This window comes from Zerene cesonia, chromosome 7 (assembly GCF_012273895.1).
Source record: "Zerene cesonia ecotype Mississippi chromosome 7, Zerene_cesonia_1.1, whole genome shotgun sequence".
NCBI lineage: Eukaryota > Metazoa > Arthropoda > Insecta > Lepidoptera > Pieridae > Zerene > Zerene cesonia.
Window position 1 is genome coordinate 1,371,145 of NC_052108.1, and position 20,427 is coordinate 1,391,571.

General features: G+C 33.6%; 1 protein-coding gene across 1 annotated transcript in view; it reads right to left on the reverse strand.

Annotated features, from left to right (window-relative positions):
• Positions 1-20,426, reverse strand: part of LOC119828188 (GTP-binding protein REM 1) — a gene marked incomplete at its 5' end in the record, with an annotated part of 94,214 nt that extends 73,788 nt beyond the window's left edge. Inside the window, one exon of the mRNA XM_038350288.1 lies at positions 20,096-20,426. Within this exon, the coding sequence (XP_038206216.1) occupies positions 20,096-20,426 (331 nt within the window). The remainder of the gene's footprint in view (positions 1-20,095) is intronic.
• Position 20,427: the final 1 nt, after the last annotated feature.

The following is a 20,427-nucleotide window of genomic DNA, read 5'->3' on the forward strand; positions in this document are numbered from 1 at the left end:
GTACGTTTTAAGTTCATATATTACACGCTTACCAAAATAAAATACAAAAGCAACTGTCTCTTTGTCTTTCTCTTTTTCAGGCCTAAATCACTTCACCGATTTGCATGAAATTTGGTACAGACATAGTTTGAGACCTGAAAAAGAATATAGGTTAGTTTTCATCCCGGCTTTCCATTGGGAATGCGGGGACAACTCCAGGGCTGTCTATCTTTTCCCTTTACAAAGCGGACGAAGCCGCGAACAAATAGCTGCTTTTAAATAAATTGATCTATTTATAGTCTAAACTACATCGTAGCCTGAAAAATTGCAGCAATTAAAATAAGAAACTTTAAAGTCACAAGTTTAGAAACACGACAAAGTTATTTTAAGTATAGCTTTAAATACCTCTTTCTATTTAAAGTTCGAAACAACAGTAGCCCATTACTCGATTGCATATGCGGCCTTTTTTGAAACAACTAGTAGATATTGTTTAAAATAACATTATATTATCTATATCATTTCGAATTAGACTATTTGAGACACTGAAACCCTCAATGCGATAATTTGTTCTCGACTCTGCCACAGATTATATCACATGTCATAAGCAATTTATTAATGAAATTCCATTTTTATCTGTGCTTTGAACGCACAGAATTGCTATCATATATTTAGCTGTCACTTTTCTTGACATGTCATGTTTAAAATGCTTTTACATACAGTTCCTCTATCACATCGAAGTATGCATTGAAAATGTTTTCCGTAAGAAGTCACCAACAGTCCGAACACCCTTTTCATTGACTGATCTACAATAATAGAGGTTTTATCATGCCTCGTGACATCAAAGAACGCCTGCATGTATGATACGTTTGAATAACGTAGCGAGTGGCAAATCCTTGAAAATTTTATCAACAAAACAAATTGCACTGTACCGTAAATATAACGAATTTATTCAACGCTGAGTCAAGCGTGCTTTGGTACGAATTGGTTTGTTTTGGGGTTATTCGAAAGCTTTGAAGGCAATTTTTTGTGGGTGTTCTCATTGTTTTAGGGTAGTGTATTGAGCATTGGGTCAGGTTTGTTTCCTATCTTGCTGATAATATAACGATGGATTTTAAAGGTCACTTGTGATAAGTGTCTTTGTGGTTTTATAATGATGATATTGGCTTAGCGTTTTTCGGGTTATCTCAATGTATAGAAGTTTAAATTTTTATGATACTTCATTTTATTGAAAGCTAGTGCCTCCCATATGGTCCTATTAAAATTTGGTCTACGTCTGACAATTTGAAGGCGTTTTGTTTTTGTTAAGAATAATTGTACAAGTAATGTAAATAAGTAATTGTTTAGTTTGAAAGTAAAATACAAGTAAATATGCTGGCGTTGTTCAAAATATGATAACAACTATGTTTCGACTTCAAACCACTCTAAGCGAAAAATAAATTAATATAATTGCTATAAGAGCTACCCACTCATCTATTTGAAGTCTGATCCATTTCATATAATTACGTAATGATGTAAGGAATTGTATGGATTTTTTTTATTTCTAATGTAGATATCTATATTATAACATCCGGTTAAATTAAATATTCTGTATCACTGAGGATTCCGTTGATACAAAGATTTGGCGGACGGATAATGCATTGAAAAAACACACGGATGTGACCTCAAATATGGACATGATTGAGTTATCCTTTTAACTTTATTTCTTTACATCGTTTTCATTGAATTAGCTTTCGTCAGTAGTATAGTTATTTAGAAGGTTTTACGAAATTTCGCAAGGTAACATAGTTTTTTACGAATACAATCTGGCACTGAAAGCATATATTTAATTATGGATTCATACATTGTCGGTTGTGCGTAAGGGGATATGACACTATCATAATTTGGATCACAGTTCTGTGAGTCAATTTTATTGAATAATTCAATAGAGGTTTGATTAATTTTTAATTAAATTAAATTGTCAATTAAAATGTTCCAAACACATGATCACTTATATGATCCAAGATAAATGATAGTTTAATGTCTGCCTTAAAAATGACATACGTTTTTATTGATTTGACAATTATTCTCATCGACATCTCTTTGCTTTTATAGGGAAGAACAAATAGATGAGCTTCAGGCTTACCCCATAATAAAATTATACTCATGAAATTATAATTTGAAGTGTTTACAAATAAATACTCAATAATAATAGATATACATCCGAAAAACTAGAAACACTCCTCAATTACAGAATTAACTACATTTCCTCATTTGCTCGTATACAGAGTATACGTAAATTAATTATCCAATCCTCGCCATCCTAATTAGGATAATAAGAGAAGCTCCTGAAGTTATCGTCACCGATCCTTGATGTGTACATAGTGTGGATTAAACCAGTCAAAGTCGTATCTAAAGGAGTCGGTTGGATGCAAACATACACATACAGGTGAAGCTATTTTTAACCTTTATGTAAAAGACAATTCTGTTTAGAAATTAAAGACTTTTTAACGGATTTTAATTAGAAATTTTGAATTAGAAATTTTGAAAGAATAGAAAAAATTTGATCACGAGGCAGGATTCGAACCTGCGTATCTTGCCTAACCGTAGCAACGCCTAGCCTCTCGGCCACCCGTGATCCTGCCACAGTAATCAAATTTCTACTATTCTTTCGGTTTCATGTGCCTAAGGGGCACCCCACGCCATCTATTGAGATGATCAAGAACCATCACAACCAATACGAAACATTATTTCAATGATTACAATATTGTATCGATGGAACGCGGCCTTTGTTAAATTTTCAATGCTATAAAACTAAAAATTAAATTTGGATTTTAATTATTTATTTATTATATTATTAACCCGACGTTTCGAACACTTTACAGCGAGCGTGGTCATGGGGATACAGTTCTAAATAAGACAATTCTAAATATAATTTAGTACTATGAAATATTAAAATTTAAACAAAAATCCATGCGCGAAGCTATAATATACTCCCACAGATATATTGTGCGGGATTTTAGCTCTATTCTTTTATTTTGGGTTGTTCAAATATCCCCTATGAAAAGGGTTGCGGGCATGCACAGCACGTAGGCTTACCTACCGTGCATGTCAATAGACATGAATCGATACAGGGCTATAGGTACCTGATCCTGTTTTCAACCGACTTCAAAAAAAGACAATTCTCAAATTGTATGTCAGATTTTCTATTGGGTGAAGCGATTTTGATGATTCGTTTTTTAATTTGTATGCTAATGCCTTCCCTCTGTTATACGTTTTTAAATCTACAATTACATGGATATTTTATCTACATTGCTTCAATGGAAATTATACTCGACTGTTAAACACCCTATCTTATACAATTGAGGCATAAGGGTTTCCAAATATCACACGTAAGATGCTAGGTTTGGGGCGAAATACAATTTTTCGCCGAGACATCGATACGGATCGAATTTCATTTATATTTGCGGAAGCTGATCTCATTACTTACGGGTTGGATTTGATTCGTTTATTTTTTGAAATAGGTTTTAGAAGGGAGACAAGAGTAAATCGTGTCTACCGTCGCAATTTTAAATCTTATGTCGAAATAAATTGCGCAATACAACTTCTTGGATAGTAGATAATACTACCTGTATTATATACAGATATATTCAGATCACAGCTTTTCAATAGTTGTTCCTAGAACCTACGACCCAATCAGGATTGGCACCTTTTCGGGCAATTAAATTATATGGGGATAATAACTAAAGAAAGAAATAATATTATAGTATCAAAATAAATAACAATTAATTTCTCTTAATTAACATTTTTAAAAACATTTGTTTATTAAAAAAAAATCCATGTAAAAAATCCAAAAAGTATTCTCGTAAAGGTAGTAGTTTTCTACGTAAAATACACAATATACATAGGTTTTCCTTAGTTTATACTTTTAACGTTCCGCCCTGTCTTCGCCCGTGGTACATATATAACCGAAAACCTTCCTCAACAAATGGGTTATCTAAAACTGAAAGAATTTTTCAATACAGACCGGTAGTTCCTGAGATTAGCGCTTTCAAACAAACAAACGAACTCTTCTACTTTATAATATTAGTATAGAGGTGCATTTATATTTCAAAACAACACACAGTATGAATGACTTTCAATAAAACTTTCTGTCGCATGCGACAGATGTATTTCATCGTGCTGCGATCGATTTTACTTCACGTTTTAACTAGTACAAGATGTTTGACTAGTTTCCAATTATAGGATGAAAATTCTGCGAACGGTTTTTATGCTCTATGCGTGCTGGAGCTATTAGAAAGCAAATGACTTTTAAATACATACTACAATTATTGTTCTATTATATCCATGGCAACGAAAATCTTCTTAAATAACTAAAAGTATTTTCTTCTAAACAGTAACGAGAGCACACATATTTGTTTATAAAACAAAATTAAAACACCAGAATATATTACCAACCCGTTGTGAAACAGAAGGTGATAAAGAATTAAAGAAACCCTTAAAACAGCTTACGCTAGCTCAATTTTATTCCTCTTTACAATCAGAATGGACTCGAAAAGCCTCTGAATGGCATACATTTTATTCAAACTTGCGTCCCTTAGGTAATTGCTCTGCTGTATAGTTCAGAACATTTATTTTCTTGTTTCCCTCGCCTTTTATTTGCGAACTAGTCGTAATTCTGTAAGCTGTTAATTGTGAGGCTTTTAAATAGATTTGTTTGAGTTCCTTTATCTGATTTTAATTAACATTTGTTTTAATCGTGGTTTCAATAACTTAAATTTCATTAATTTAGGGATACTTTCAATGTGTTGTCCGCTTTTAAGGGATAAGGAAAGGATTGGAGATGGGAATAAAGAAATGGATGGAGGGTGAAGACCACGACCACCGAACAGAACACAGTAGTACTTCTATATCACGCCAGTCTTCTGTAGGAGTGCAGTACCTTCGTAGCAAGCTGGATCAATTCTTATAGCAGCATGCTCGACTCGCACATTAAAAAATCTGAATCAATCGGCACATCTGTATTTGATAAATTTCTCATCTATTACCCATAAATTTACAATAATAATATTGTCCTCACTACATAGTATAAAGCAAAGTCGCTTCCATATATGCTAATAATAAATTTATAGAAATATAAATAAGTATAATGATAAATTTATAGAAATAGTGTTTGATATAGTCTCAATCAAGCCTTAATCACACACGTCAGCGACGTTCATCTCTCGGTAGATTACCCGATGTTATGTATAACTGTCTTATAAAGCAGGTACCTACATATTATATGCAATGTTGCCACATTTTTAGGAATTTAGGTATATATATATATATATATATATATATATATGAATATATTATAGCTTTCCTCTTTTATATAGCAAGCACTACGGAAAGGTAGACTGCATCGGTTCACCCAAAAAAGGACAATCAAATTAAGAACCTCGAACCTCTAAGTTATTTTTTGACGTCGGTTAAAAAAATAAATAATAATTAATATAGTAAACAATACTTATCTTTTCAATATTTATCTTATATTATAAAAAACAGATTACACAAGCAGTTAAGAATGTCTCAAAGCTTCGCTAATCCACCGTTTAGACATGAAATGATCCCATCATCCCCATAACCCCACTAATTGTGATTGTGACGTATTATAAGGCGAATCAGGCTGCGATCTCATTAAAAATAATTACTTCCGTGGAAACAGGAATGGTTCTAGAGACTTGCGATTCATGGAATATTATGCTCGAATGTTATTTAAATTGCGTTTCACCTTGTAAATTGTCAACATTAGTATTATTAACGCAGAAAAACTTAGCTAAAATGTGGTGTCTTTTTTTATTTTGTAACTCGCTGCGCCCCGCGGTTTCACCTGCGTAAGTCCGTATTCCGTAGGAATATCGGGATAAAATGTGTGTCCAGCTGCGTACCAATCTACGTACCAAATTTCATTGCAATCGATTCAATAGTTTCTGCGTGAAAGAGCAACAAACACACACACATCCTTATAAACTTTCGCATTTATAATTCAAATTCAATTTAAATTAAATTAAATCAAACACTTAACTTACTTTATAGCTAAGTACATCACTGTAGTAGAGGACTAATAATAAAAAATAATAGGACTTGTAGGAAGTGAGATTGTCAAGAATCACGTTAAAAAGTTTAGTACAAGATACCTTCATCCTAAATAAAAATAAAATAAAATCATTAATATTCATGTACTCATACAGCCTTGCATATTATTATTTAATCTGTAACGAAGTGTTACTATCTTTAAAAAACTGTATGAAAAAAGTCTTTATATACCGTGGAGTTATCTTAAAAACACACTGGAACGACAATGATGTAACAGCTCTTTTAATTGCCTTCAATACATGACGCAATTTTGCCTCCCGTGATTCTCAATTAGAAATGTGTTCAATTTTCGTTATGCAAAGTTTGTTAAATATAACAGGCTACACGTTAATGATTGTGATTAATTAACTATATGGATCCTGCGGTTTCACTTACGTTGAAAGTACACATGTACAAATAGGATTAATTCTAATACAGACTATATTCTCGATAAGAATATTTATACAGATCTGATCAGCTATTTTGGTCGGCAATTCCTCCATCCATAATATTCTTATTAAATAGAGGATTAGCAGGACAAATTGAAAAATTAGTTTCATTTATTTGAAAAGTAAGTACGAAGTAATATTGACGTCATAACAAAAAAATGTTTAATACAATTTTGTCTTACGTAATTCTGAACGCATTTAAATTGAAGCGGTAATTTCATGTTTTATCTGTGACTGAATACGACATCTTGAATGATTGACAGTTATTCGGCATTTTACCGCCAAAATTCTCAATCATGTCAATTTAGTGAATTGTTAAATATTTGGTATAACAGAATCGATATTATTGAAAAACGATTTTTAATATCCGTTTTAAAATTAAGTTGTTATATTGAACTGATGGTTTTTGGAATTAGCATTCCTAGTCAATAATCCTAGTTATTAATGTTTTGTATTTCAAGTTGCTATATCTCTAATGACGCCTCCTTGGTACAGTGGTAAACGCGTGACCGTAGAACCGAGGGGTCCTGGGTTCGATTCCCGGTGGGGACAATAAAAAAAAAATGTCTCGGTCTGGCAGGCACACAGAAGGCTGATCACCTACTTGTCCATAAAGAAAATCGATCAGTGAAACAGATGTATATCATCTGCCCCAGACCCCAGTAGGGGACACGGGACTTCACTTTTTTATATCTCTAATGGCACTACAAAAGGGACAATAATAATTTCGATTTACAACGTTTAATTCTTCATTCATTCAAATCACAGTTTGTTTATTATTAGGTAACCTGTATAACATAACATTGCAATTCTAAAAGCGAAAACTTTTGTAAAGCTAATATTTTAAAGGAATCACTGATACTAAAACCAATTCTTGAAAACTTACCTACATTCCACACGTAACATAGTGTAACAAATAAAACCTCTTTGCTTTATGCCCTAGCATAATATTATATTATCTGTGCTTTTATATAATAGAACTATGTTACTAGCCGTTGTTAACAGGACAACAATTAACGGAGCATTTGCAACTGGTAAGTGGAATAAAAACGTTATATGTTAAAATAGAAAAGGTCTATTTAAATAAAGGACTAATATAAGGATGTTGTGTTTTTAAACTCGAACTCTAAAAATGACTCGAATTTTGAAGAAATTACTACACGAAAATAAAAAAAAAGACGTGTGACACTCGGAGACTGCCGCGGTAAGGCTATTTACATAGCATTTTTTCGGTCATTCATCCTGTCGAAGTGGGGGGTTTTAGGTTGTTTTCGTTACGGAATTTCTAGATTCGGTTTCCACGCTCAAGGCCCGCGAGAGAAGCCATGCAATAGCTTAAAAATAAGCTTATAAAGATATTTGAGAGTAACCCAAAACATTTGTTTTGTTCATACAATTAAGAAGGATTCGCCACTCGCATAAGACACTTTGAAAGACAACTTCTATTTATATCATTATATCTAGTGCTACGACCCGGTTTCGCACGTATACAGCCTCAACTCTCGGGGATTGCTTATACAAGGTGAGAATTTGTGAAATCCGCCCAGGAATTCCTGAGATTAGCGGGTTTTCATTCAAATTTATTGGGAAAATCATCATACAATTGTGTTCCACTATTTTTATACGGGACTACGTGCTTCCTTATTATTTTTCATGAATCTATCGATGACCGTATAAAATCACATGACCCAATATCATCCCCCAACCTGTACCTTTGAACTCTCAGTTCATTCAATCAGGTCATTTTATCCTCTTTCGTTTTAAACATGCTAATTTGCCATTAAAATTTAATATATAATGATATATTTACTAAATAAACACTGTATTTGTCATACATCTACACTAATATTATAAAGAGGAAAACTTTGTTTGTTTGGTTGTAATGAATAGGCTCAAAAACTACTGGACCGATTTTAAAAATTCTTTCACAATTCGAAAGCTACATTATCCACGAGTAACATAGACTATATATGTACCACGGGCGAAGCCGGGGCGAACAGCTAGTCATATATATTTAACTCTTTCATACCGAAAAATAGAAATCTAGTTACACTCAAGTATCTATCAATTTACTCAATAAATATCACAACGCTTTTAGTACGTCAAATATCGCTAAAATATTCGGTTTCACATTTCGTGATGTATGGGAGTGATGGCATTGGTAAGGCAATTAGTGGAAATATTGCTAGCTAGCTGATGCCCCCGGCTTTGCATAAAAGCAAATATTTAAGTTAATAATGTATACGATATTCGAAATATCGGACAAAGCATATTCTCAAAAAGCTTAAAAACTCATGATACGTTAAGTTTTAAAAAAGCTTTGTTATACGAATGAAGAAAACTATAAAACGTGATACCGGCATATCTTATACCTTTTTAACGAGCAATTCTTGTATATATATATATATATATATATATATATATATATATAATTGGAATCTCAGAATCGGCTTAAACGATTTTCATGAAATTTAGTATCTATATACTATGGGGTTTCGGGGGCGATAAATCGATCTAGCTAGGAATCTTTTTTAGAAAATGCCATATTCGTGTTTTATCGACTTAAACTTAGCGACTCTTCCTGACTCTCTTCTATTCGCGAATAATAATACTAATACTATTTTTTCCAGCAGATGGCGTTGTTAAGTAACGAAGTCAATGAATGTTTGCTTTGAGGTTAGACTAATTGTTTATATTGTTTTGTGTCTTCTTAATGCACGTGTTCACTTAAAAATGCCTAAACGATCTTGGGAAAAAACGCTTATAAACAATCTAACTTCACGAAGTTAAACCGAGCAAAGCTCGGTTATCCAGGTACTTGATTTTATAACAGTAACGTTTATTTTGAACCTCTCAACATACAAATAATATTTTTATTTTTATTTTCCATTATTGTTAGGGTCGCCTGGTAGAGATCGCTACATAACGATAGGGCCGCCCTTTGCGAATTTAATTTGAGTTTTTGTACGCCTGCTTATTTTTTGATTTTTTATGCAATAAATAATTTTCATTTCATTTCAAAAAACACATTTCTAATTTTCCAGACTACGTCTATATCCATATTACTTGAGGTCTATGACAAGAAATGCGTCAATCAGGATTTAAAGACCTTCGCCTCTGTCAGTCTGTCATCTCGTTTAGTGCCACTTAAATTTGGTCCAGTTCTGACAAATTGTTAAAAATAATTACGTATTTATACGAGTGATAGAAAGTGAAGTCCCGTGTCCCCTAATGGGGTATGGGGCAGATGATGTACATTTGTTTTTTTTACGGACAAGTAGGTGATCAGGCTTCTGTGTCCTGCCAGACCGAGACTAGTTTTTTTTTGTGCGTCCCGACCAGGAATTGAACCCAGGACCCCTCGGTTCTACGCTCACGCGTTTACCACTGTGCCAAGGAGGCGGTCATACGAGTGATAGGAACTGTGACAAAGATCTATTGTGACTCAATCAACCATAATCAAACTATTTCTGTATCCAACTTCATGAACATCGGTTCAGGAGTTTAAACAGCGAGAGACAGACAGAGTTATATTCATATTTGTAATATTAGTAGGGGTATGAAGATTCTTGGATTATGCATAATCCATCATCATCATTATCAGCCCATACATGTCAAGCCATCAATTTTCCACGTCAGGGATACGGGCCTCCTATGAGAGTTTAGTCCATCCACCATGTTGGGCAAGTGCGGGTATGTATTATTACTAGAACTTGAATGTTATAATTGTTTTAATCTACGCTTTTTTCTATTACACTACAAAAATAACGTTGCTTTTACAACTAATTATAACAATTTTTTACGAGATCGCTTCCTAGTGCAGGTAAATGGAACTCTGTACAGAAGTCATAAGCTCAAAATAATCAAAGCTAAAGGATCAATCGTGCATTTTCAAATGGAACAGAAAGATTTCAAATACAGTCTAATATCGCACTATGTTTCAATATCATAAATATTAAAAACAATTTATCAATACTTCAATTTTAATCAGCTATAAGTCGCCATGTCTCACACTGCATGAATTCAATTCGGATCTGAATTCTGGATAAAACGGAGCTCGTTCGTGGGAGTTAAACCCTATCATTTATCTTCCAATATCCCTTACAGAAGGCTATATCTCACTGCTATTGTGAATTGGGTATTTGAACCAGTAATGTACGTAAAACATTCGTTACGTATCTATTCATAAAACGAAATGATTTATAATAAAAATTGTTCGATACGTTTTTAGTTTTAAAGCATTAAGATGTTTTTATATAGACAATGTATTTATATATTACTTATTTTTTAACATAACCGTTATATTTAAATAGTGAAAAATAAGGCGCCTTCGTCGTCTGTCTCTTTTGGTAACTCATTTTAATCATATATTGGAGTTTAAAAATCGTAAAAAATTCTAGGAAAAACATAACATTATTCCTAACGGTTCATTTAAGTAAAAAATCTTTCGGTTCATGTTTTGATGAAACAAAATTATATTGAACATTACTAATAACTGCCAAATAGATTATTTCTTTATCTACTTATTTTAAATGTTTATATCTGATGACGCAAACACGATTATCCGTTGCCTCTTTACTCAAACTTCTCTTCAGCGGAAAGCTGAGAGTGGGGGAGCTATAGGCTTGTTTTCTTTCCTCACCTTTCCCAGTCCATTCATTCTTTTCAGTTTCCAATCCTTTCCATTTCCCTTACCCCTTAAAAGTAGGAAGCGCATTCGCAAAGACATTGCAACTGCGAATGTTTATTGGGCGATGGTTATCGATCAGGCGGACCACCGGCTCATTGCCCGATATTACATAAAAATAATTAAACATTAGAAACCGACGCACGCTTTTCTGATTTATATTGATTTATTCGTTTCTTTGTAATGGTTCTCAAAATCAACCCAAGCCAAAGATACAGGTGTCTTGGCCCAAGACGTTCTTCTAAATTTACTATGTAGTTGATACATTCCCTGCATTGTGAATAGCCACTTCAGGTAAGTTCGTTTAATTGTAGAATCCTACTAATTCCTACTAATATTATAAATGCGAAAGTTTGTAAGGATGTGTGTGTTTGTTGCTCTTTCACGCAAAAACCACCGAACCGATTGCAATAAAATTTGGTACGTAGATAGCTGGACAACTGGATTAAGCAACTTTTTATCCCGATATTCCTACGGGATACGGACTTACGCGGGTGAAACCGCGGGGCGCAGCTAGTTATTCCATATTGGCATAGTCTATCTTCTTTAGTTCTTTGTAAACTCGATGTGGTCGTGCGGAGACGAAAGGCTCTTTTATACTTAATGTAATTTCCATGTTTGTTGAAATAAAAGACGGCTAGAACGATTTGCATATGGGACAATGGAAATTTGGGGTCGAATAGTTTATCATCCGGCCTGGCATCGGATTAGTGTAAGGTCTGTATATTATGTTCCGTTTCCATCGGATATAGAGTAAATAATCAAATAAATAAGATTTTATATTTTGTCTATAGTTTTTTTACACTATATATAATAAAATTATATATAATATAATAATATTATAAATAATGTTTGTCCGTCAATCACGCTCAAGCTGACTTGGGTGATAGGATAGTTTTTCTCCCTGGGATAAAACAGGAATTTCCATATCCGGGCAGAGCCGGGAAGAGCGCCTAGTACTTCATAAATTACAAATTTTTTACTTTACTAAATTAGAAAAAGACAAGGAAAAATTTGATCACAAGGCGGGATTCGAACCCGCGGCTCATATCAGAAAATCGTTCCATTGCGACGTATAGACAAACAAACACTTCGCATTCATAATATGCATAAGGATGGCAATATTTTTTTTAGCAAATATTTCCAATATCGTCGAATCGAATTTATTAAGAGTATTATCAGTACAAAAATACATTTGTAAATGTGCGATATCGTTAAGCGTTAAGCGAGTATTAACGTTTAACATAATCCGCTTTACATGATTTGACGTTGGATAAATAATATTGCGCGGGAAAAGCGGCAATGTAGATAATATATTAAAATAATGATTTCCTATTTTTCTCATGCGTAAGCTAATCTTTTTCAGTATGGCGATTAGTTATTGGCTTTATTATTTGAATGATTTTTTTTTCACGTCGTCTCATGCAGTCGTAATAAAAGCATGTATGAGTAATTTAAAAAGTATTTCAAGTAAAAATATATTATTTATCTATTAGAATATATAATATTTATTTGTCTTGTAGTATTATTATAGTATGATAATATGTGTTTAAACAATAAATTAAAAATACTTGTAGCTATTTTTAACAGGCAACATATGGTTATACATTACACTTCCCTAATAATAATTTTAAATTAATTTCTTTAAAACACACGGGCACCTGAAGAATTGATCGGTAGGATAAATTATATCTATCTTTTGAAGATTTAAACACAACATTTCAGTATACTTTTAAATTGATTACTAATCACTCGTTTATTTGTTTCTTAACTTTGTTTGTTGTTTTATTTCAATGATAGATATAATTATATGTTATGGCACCTTCTTTCAATTAAGCTTTTAAATAACCTTGAATACTTTTCGTGCAAAATACCATCCACAGATAATAAATAAATCCCACTTGTATCTTATCTGTGCTCTATCTAACGAATAAGTAAATAACGATATGAATCAATAAATGTGAAAGCTCCTGTTTTATCTATACTATCCAAATCCAATATATTCCAATTGCATATTTTTTTGCATACAAATGAATGTAAGTATTAAAATAAATTAATAAATAGAGTTTAGGTATGATAATTGTGTTAAGAGATCGCCTTTGCCTGTGTTTGTGTTCATTATTTTATGTAAGCAAAACATTTAATATGCTCTATACGCATGCAAAAATATATAATATATTATGTGCGTGTATGAGTAAATATGTGTGTGTGTGTGTGTGTGTGTGTGTGTGTGTGTGTGTGTGTGTGTGTTTGCAGTTGATATAACACGTAATACACACACAGAATTTAGTCCAGTTCATAAAGCTGGAAGTGATTCACAGAAAAACCCTGGAACGAGACACGTAACTAAAAGAGCAACGTTAGACGTACGAGAAATAAACGTGCCTTAATTTTGTCATATATTGCAAGACAAACCCACTATCGCAAACTCACAAACTCCTAGAAAATGAACAGTATTTAATAAACACTGCGAACATACGAGGTTTATTGGGCTTTTATGAAAACGGCATGATTCATATGTGGTCAAGAAAGACAAATGTGGGTTTATTTCACTATTATCAAAAGAGACCAAACGTGCTCAGTCGCATATATAGTATATAATATATATAGTCGCGTATAGTTTTTTTTCATTAGATAGCCACGGCAACCGGGGAAGGAGCCGTGGGTTATGTCGGATTCCTACCGACTAGAACCCCACTGTGTTCCGACGCGCTGCTTTAGATGGGACTGCGGGAACACATTGTACTCTACCGCGTATATAGGTATAGTATGGTCAAATCACTACAAACTATAAATAAAATCGCTTTCTCTGTCCCTATGTCCCTATGCATTAGTCCCTTAACTCTTTAAAACTACGCAACGGATTTTCATGGAGGTTTTATTTTATTAATTGGATTGTTTCAAGAGGAATGTTTATATCCTACTAATCCTACTAATATTATAAATGCGAATGTTTGTAAGGATGTGTGTATGTTTGTTGCTCTTTCACGGAAAAACTACTGAACCGATTGGAAAGAAATTAGGTACGTACATAGCTGGACAACTGGAATAACATATAGGCAACTTTTTATCCCAATATTCCTACGGGATACGAAATTACGCGGGTGCAACCGCGGGGCGCAGCTAGTAATATGTAATAATATCTATTAAACTAATCCGAATTAACGCGTACATGTAACCGTAACTCGCGGACAAAAGGTAGTAAATATAATAAAACAGAGTGGCTTTGACTGCATTTTCTAATCAAATCGCAAGATATTTCGGTATTAAGCCTGTGTAACTCTCGGGCCTCCCATCTGACTTCAGACTCAAACAAAACATTGAAGCGCTCAGTTGCTTTGTGTAAGACAAACACACTTTCATATTTATAATATTAATGAAGAAAAGGAAAAATTAATTAATGACATTTTTTACAATTTTGTAATAAGTAATGAAGTCAATGACTCCCAAACTTTGAGATACATGTTTGTCTATTTATTAGGATATGAGAAACAAATATGTATAAATAAATACATTCGGAAAACGCAAAGATCGCGGTAGATTCTACTTGGGGGACTATGAAACACACTATTATTACATTGTTTTATGCGTTTTTTCTATGCTAAATAAATGTTTTATGTTCTCTCTATACAAGTAAGGCTAATCATCAGATCTAGTCTTAAACAATAACGTTATACGAACACGTAAGCGAGTTAGCAAACTATTTGATGATAACAAGATAATCACGAGTTCGAAACAAAACGATGGCTACCTCAAGTTTCGCACTTCTTCTTTAATATTTGACATTCTGTTAATTGTAGAACTTTTAACGATAAATTCTCCCTTTCTGATGTTTTAATGAATAACTAATTCATTCATAAATAACTTTTTCATTCAATTCAATAATTAATTAATAAATAAAGAATAACGTGTAACGTACTAAAATGCAATTTGAAAAAAAAACCTAATGTTAATTCGATTTTTTTTATACTAGGTAACTTCGATTTTTTATATTGTACCCGTATTTTGTGAAAAAATAAATGTTATGACTACAGTATCTTTTCAGTTTTTATAATCAGCTTCAACTTCTAAGAATTTCGGTTGTTTTATTTTGAGTATGATTTCTATTTAGTGGAAAACAATCTCTTTTTATCAATACCTAAAACACATACCACAGATAATAAACGCTAAGAAATCTAGCATTAACTGCTATCTATATTGACCACTATGCGGAGTATGACCCAAAATAAGTGGGCTTGTTTATGAGACATTTTATTATCTCATATCGTAAAAGTTTATTCAGCGTGTGTGATATATCTAGGCTATCCTAGTCTACCTAGTTCGGAATTGTAAGTAAAATCGCATGTGGTAGTCGAGCACGCTTCGGCACGAATTGGGCCAGCTCGCACCGGGGAAGTACCACACCCCCACAGAAGACCGGCGTGAAATAGCATTCTGCTGTGTTTCGTTCGGTGAGTGGGGGAGCCGGAGGCCCATATCCTTTTCCTTCCCCTTCCCGGTCCTTTCCTTTATTCCTCTCGCCAATCCTTTCTTAATCCCTTCCCAATTTAAAGTCGGCAATCCATTTGTAGAGGCATAAGGTCTGTAATCGACTTTACGCCTCTACAAATGTTCATGGGCGGTGGTAGCGCTTACCATCAGGCGTCCCACCAGCTCCATTGCCGACTGTGACATTAAAAAAAAAAAAAAAAAAAAAAAAACCACCTAAATGTTACCATTAATATAAACAAGGTATTTTCCATTTGAATAGAACTGTTAGTTAGATGTCAGTATAAGTGACGAAGGTAAAAATATTATATGATTATTGTAGGACAACTAATAACACGTTTCAAATTGTGTTTTTTCTAAACTATTTTTTTGCGGTGAATCGTATTAGTGGAACATGATATAACTTTGTGTGTTATGATTATAAACGTAAAACGTGGGTACTGGTTTGATTCTTATTGAGTAGAGAATGTAAGCTATGGATCAACACATTAACTTTCAGTCGTGAAAGCAAAAATATAAGGGAAGGAAATTCAAGACGTTGAATTATATTAGAAAATGCAAAAGTGAGTCATTTTTTTATTACATCCCTAACAAAATACTGATGCAGTTATAAGATATTTATCACAATCGGCTTAAATTATGTTGTGTCAGTATTTTATCTAAGCATACTCCATCACTATCAAAGCTTTAAATATATCACAAGATATATAAAACAGCAGCATTCATCATAGAAGTTTAACAATTAATACAAGCCTATACATGTCAATTGAGTGATTTCTAATTCCGTGGGCATTTAGCTTGGCGAAGGTCGGACTAGCAATTTAGTTCAGCGAACATCGTAAATTTTTGTGTCTCGCGATATTACCTTTATATCCCTTTTAGGGAACACAATATGTCGAATACTAACTAAGGATTGTGACGTAATAAAAAAATACCATCTCTTTTTGTTTGTACACTAAAAACTTTCTTTTGTTTTTTTGCTTTAGTGGCAATTCCTGATTCCATCGAGAATGGATGCTGATGTGCTGATTTCAACTGATATTTATAAGAGACTCTTTGCGATAGCTTAGAGCAAATTTTCAATATTTATCTTATTATTTGACTTTCACAATTTTTATAATACATATATTTAATTTAAAAATATTTACAAACACGCTTTAACTAAATTTTAAATGCTGGCGATCCTAATCAGGATAATAAGTTAATCACATTAAATTGTCATTCATATTTGATGGGTGTACAAAGTTTGAATAAAATCTGTCCGTTTAAAGTGAATCAAAATGGAGTTTGTTGAAGTCGGTTATATGTAAACAAACAGTTGCTAATACAAACGTGTTAAGAACCCGACCTTTATCACAAACACACTCAGATCTCGAGGCTCATAGGAGCTGAACCTACAAATTAAGGCTCTAAATTGTCTAACTATTATTAGATGCTAACCAGACAGTTCTTTGCATGTTACAAAAGAAACCCTGAGGTACATCAAACCCGTAAAATTTTAACGCCCTCATAGACTCAGCTTAATTTATTTTCTTCGCTAACACTCCGCAAACAGTAAGCAGATAATTCGTTAAAAGAATTTTAAACGCTATCTAATTTATGAAATACGATTTATTTTCTGTTGTTTAACCCCACTTATCAGACTTTAGAGTAGACGTTAAGTCCTAGTCGTGGGACGAAATAGATTCGCACTGAAACATAAATAATAGGCTTCTTTCAGATGCGATTAGAGTCATATTGTAGAAACAGCTACTATTATTTATGAAGTCAAGGAGATGTGTGAACAAAATATTATAATAAAGGGATTATTTGAGCTAATAAATTTTTCATATATATCATAAATTTTACTTATGGGGGATTATTTTCATCAGCTAAACATCAATATTCCAATTTGGTGTAAATGAAAACCCACAGAATTGATTTTTATGTACAAACTAGCTATCCATCCGCGACTTCGCTTGCGTGGACTTAAAAATTTTGTACTGCGTAGATTAATGAAGCAGATTATTTGTTTTAGATGTTTTTATTTCGTCTATCTACATTCTATTATTAAAGACACATCCAATAACATGTTATTTGTATTTATATTGTATCATCATCATCATCAACCTATATATATGTTCCCACTGCTGGGACACAGGCCTTCTTTAAGGGGTCAGTTCACCACGCTGGCCAAGTGCGGGTTGGCCATGCCGGTTTCCTCACAATGTTTTCCTTCACCGTTACATATATTTTTCTTGTATACTATAATCGATTTTGCATGCTCCGGGTTATACGTATGGAGCCAGAGAATTCATCTGAATATTGAAGAATATACCCTACCTCTGCAAATTTACCTGGGCGCTGGTAATCGCTTACCATCAAGCGAACCACCGAAGCGATTGCTCACTAACATATCAAAATCACAATACGCCGAACTCACTACAAGAAAGAGATTATTTATTACCTTACGACCCAACCATAGTTAAAGACTGAGATATCCTAGGCTAAATAATCACACTCAAGCTTTCCGTCTAAATCTCTTTTTCCACTCAAATTTACCAACGACAATTTTACATGCAATTATAAGCCCTGTGACCTTCGTTTAAGACGTCATCTTAGATGAGGAGTTGATCGTAAAATCCAATACTTTATAACATACTGAGTACTAACTGCAATACAACGTACTTTAATATCAAATAAAATTACAGCTATATTTCTCATACATCCTTAGTCTAGACGTCATAAAAGATGAATTTCTCCGTTTATATATTTACGAAGCTTATAAAAACGGGAAACCTTTTTAAAAAATTAATTGTGAAAAGACAAAGGTCACAATGCAATTAGACCCAATTGGTCTTTAATAAAGATAAACCTCTGCTGAGCATAAAATCTAAATATGAAATAGTCACTACGTGTATCATTAAAGTTACAAAATCAAGATATTTAGGCATTGTTTATTTAACTTGATGAACAACCCTAGGACCTAACAATAAAAAACCTAACCTAATAATAAAAAAATGCTTTAATTCAACAACGATTAATTCGATTAGCATTCTGTTTGGAGAGAAATATCCAGAACGCAGAATATGGATTTATAAATAAGTAGTTTATTCAGCTGTATACCGAATATATACGGTATACACGGTTTACCAAATGTAAGACCAAAATCCGCTAATTGCTACGAGAACTGAGAACATGTCATTAAGATATTTAAGAGAAATAATAACAACATTTCAGTCTATTTTGATTAATTTAGATTTAGATGAGAATGAAAGATACAACAAGATTCTACACATGTATAACATAATATTAATCAAGATAATAAATACAAAAACAAATCATAAACAGTCTCTAAACAGAAAAACATTGAACCAGATTTCGTTGAAAATAACATCATGCTTTCACCTCCATCTGCACTCACAAAATACCTGTCTTTCATCCAGGTATTTGACTCATAATTGACGTGGGTATAGGCAATTAATTTGTTGGCATATAGATGGCATTTCCTAAACACGTGACCCTTATGACTACGGAGCAAAAATATCGACATGGTTCAACAATTTTTCGAGGGCGCTCCATTGTGGGCGGCGTAGTGGCGAGGAAAAAAGTATTTCCATCGGATAATTACACTGCATTTACGGCATCATGGTCTATTAGCTTAGTGTCTATTACGGAACCCACTTTCAGAAGTTCGGTTGTTTTAGTGCCTGAAATTTTCCGTAAGATATTTAGATCACAATAAAGATTATTATTTGGTCCTAGCATGAAATTTAATGTTTTGTCAATACATATAATCGAATTCAATTGTTTATTGATTGTTTAATTCGATTCTATCATGTCTATAAATATTTAGAACCAATTTTTTTTTATTCAGTATTATACAGAGTAGGCAAATTTTATCGATGTTTCTATGACTTTTAGAATTGACATTGGGAGTAAAGAAAAACGAGTTTTATATTACTAAAGTTTACAGTGCAAACTATCAAACAGATAGCCGTGTAGAAGTGTCAAACTGTGTATAATTTACGTCTCATATAAAACTTTATGACAGCCGACGTCTGTATAACATCTAATTTTTCGAAATTTATCTGGGTTATTGTATATTTTTACGTCGGTTATTGACCAAGTACGTCAGTACGTTTTCGTTCGTTGCCGAATTATTTTTACCTCAAAAGTAAGCGCACGATCTCGTGCATTGATTTATGCAAACTCATAAACGCTACCTCTGCATGATTCACGATAGCACAGATTTAAGCCGAGCCGAGTTTTAGACGCACGAACGATTAACGGGAACCATCCATAAGGGAATCACTGAATTAATGCAGGCCATTTGCCAACTCGATTTGTAAAAGTCCAAATTTTACATTTATATATAGAGTAGGGTGAATGAACGTTACTACGTTGCTACGGCACTGACCTCCTTTCTGCGTTATGTTGAATGTGCGTAGCCTGTACGAATCTTCGTCAGGTTCTTCTTCAGGTTGGTGTTGTTTTGGGACGTCCAAGAATGCATTGGAGCGTCTCGGCTGGCTGTGTTGACCGGCCGGGGGTCTGCGTCTCGCGGAGGCCTGTCTTCGAACTTGCGGTGGAGTTTCTGCTTCGGCCAACCGCGGTTCTGAGCTGTACCGCGCTCTAGTGTCTCTATCGAGTTGCTGCTGTTGTTGTTGACGACGGTGTCTCACAGAGCGTCCGCCGGTTATCCTAGCGGACTGCGAGCGGGCGGCCGGCCGCCTCCGCGGAGCTGGCGTG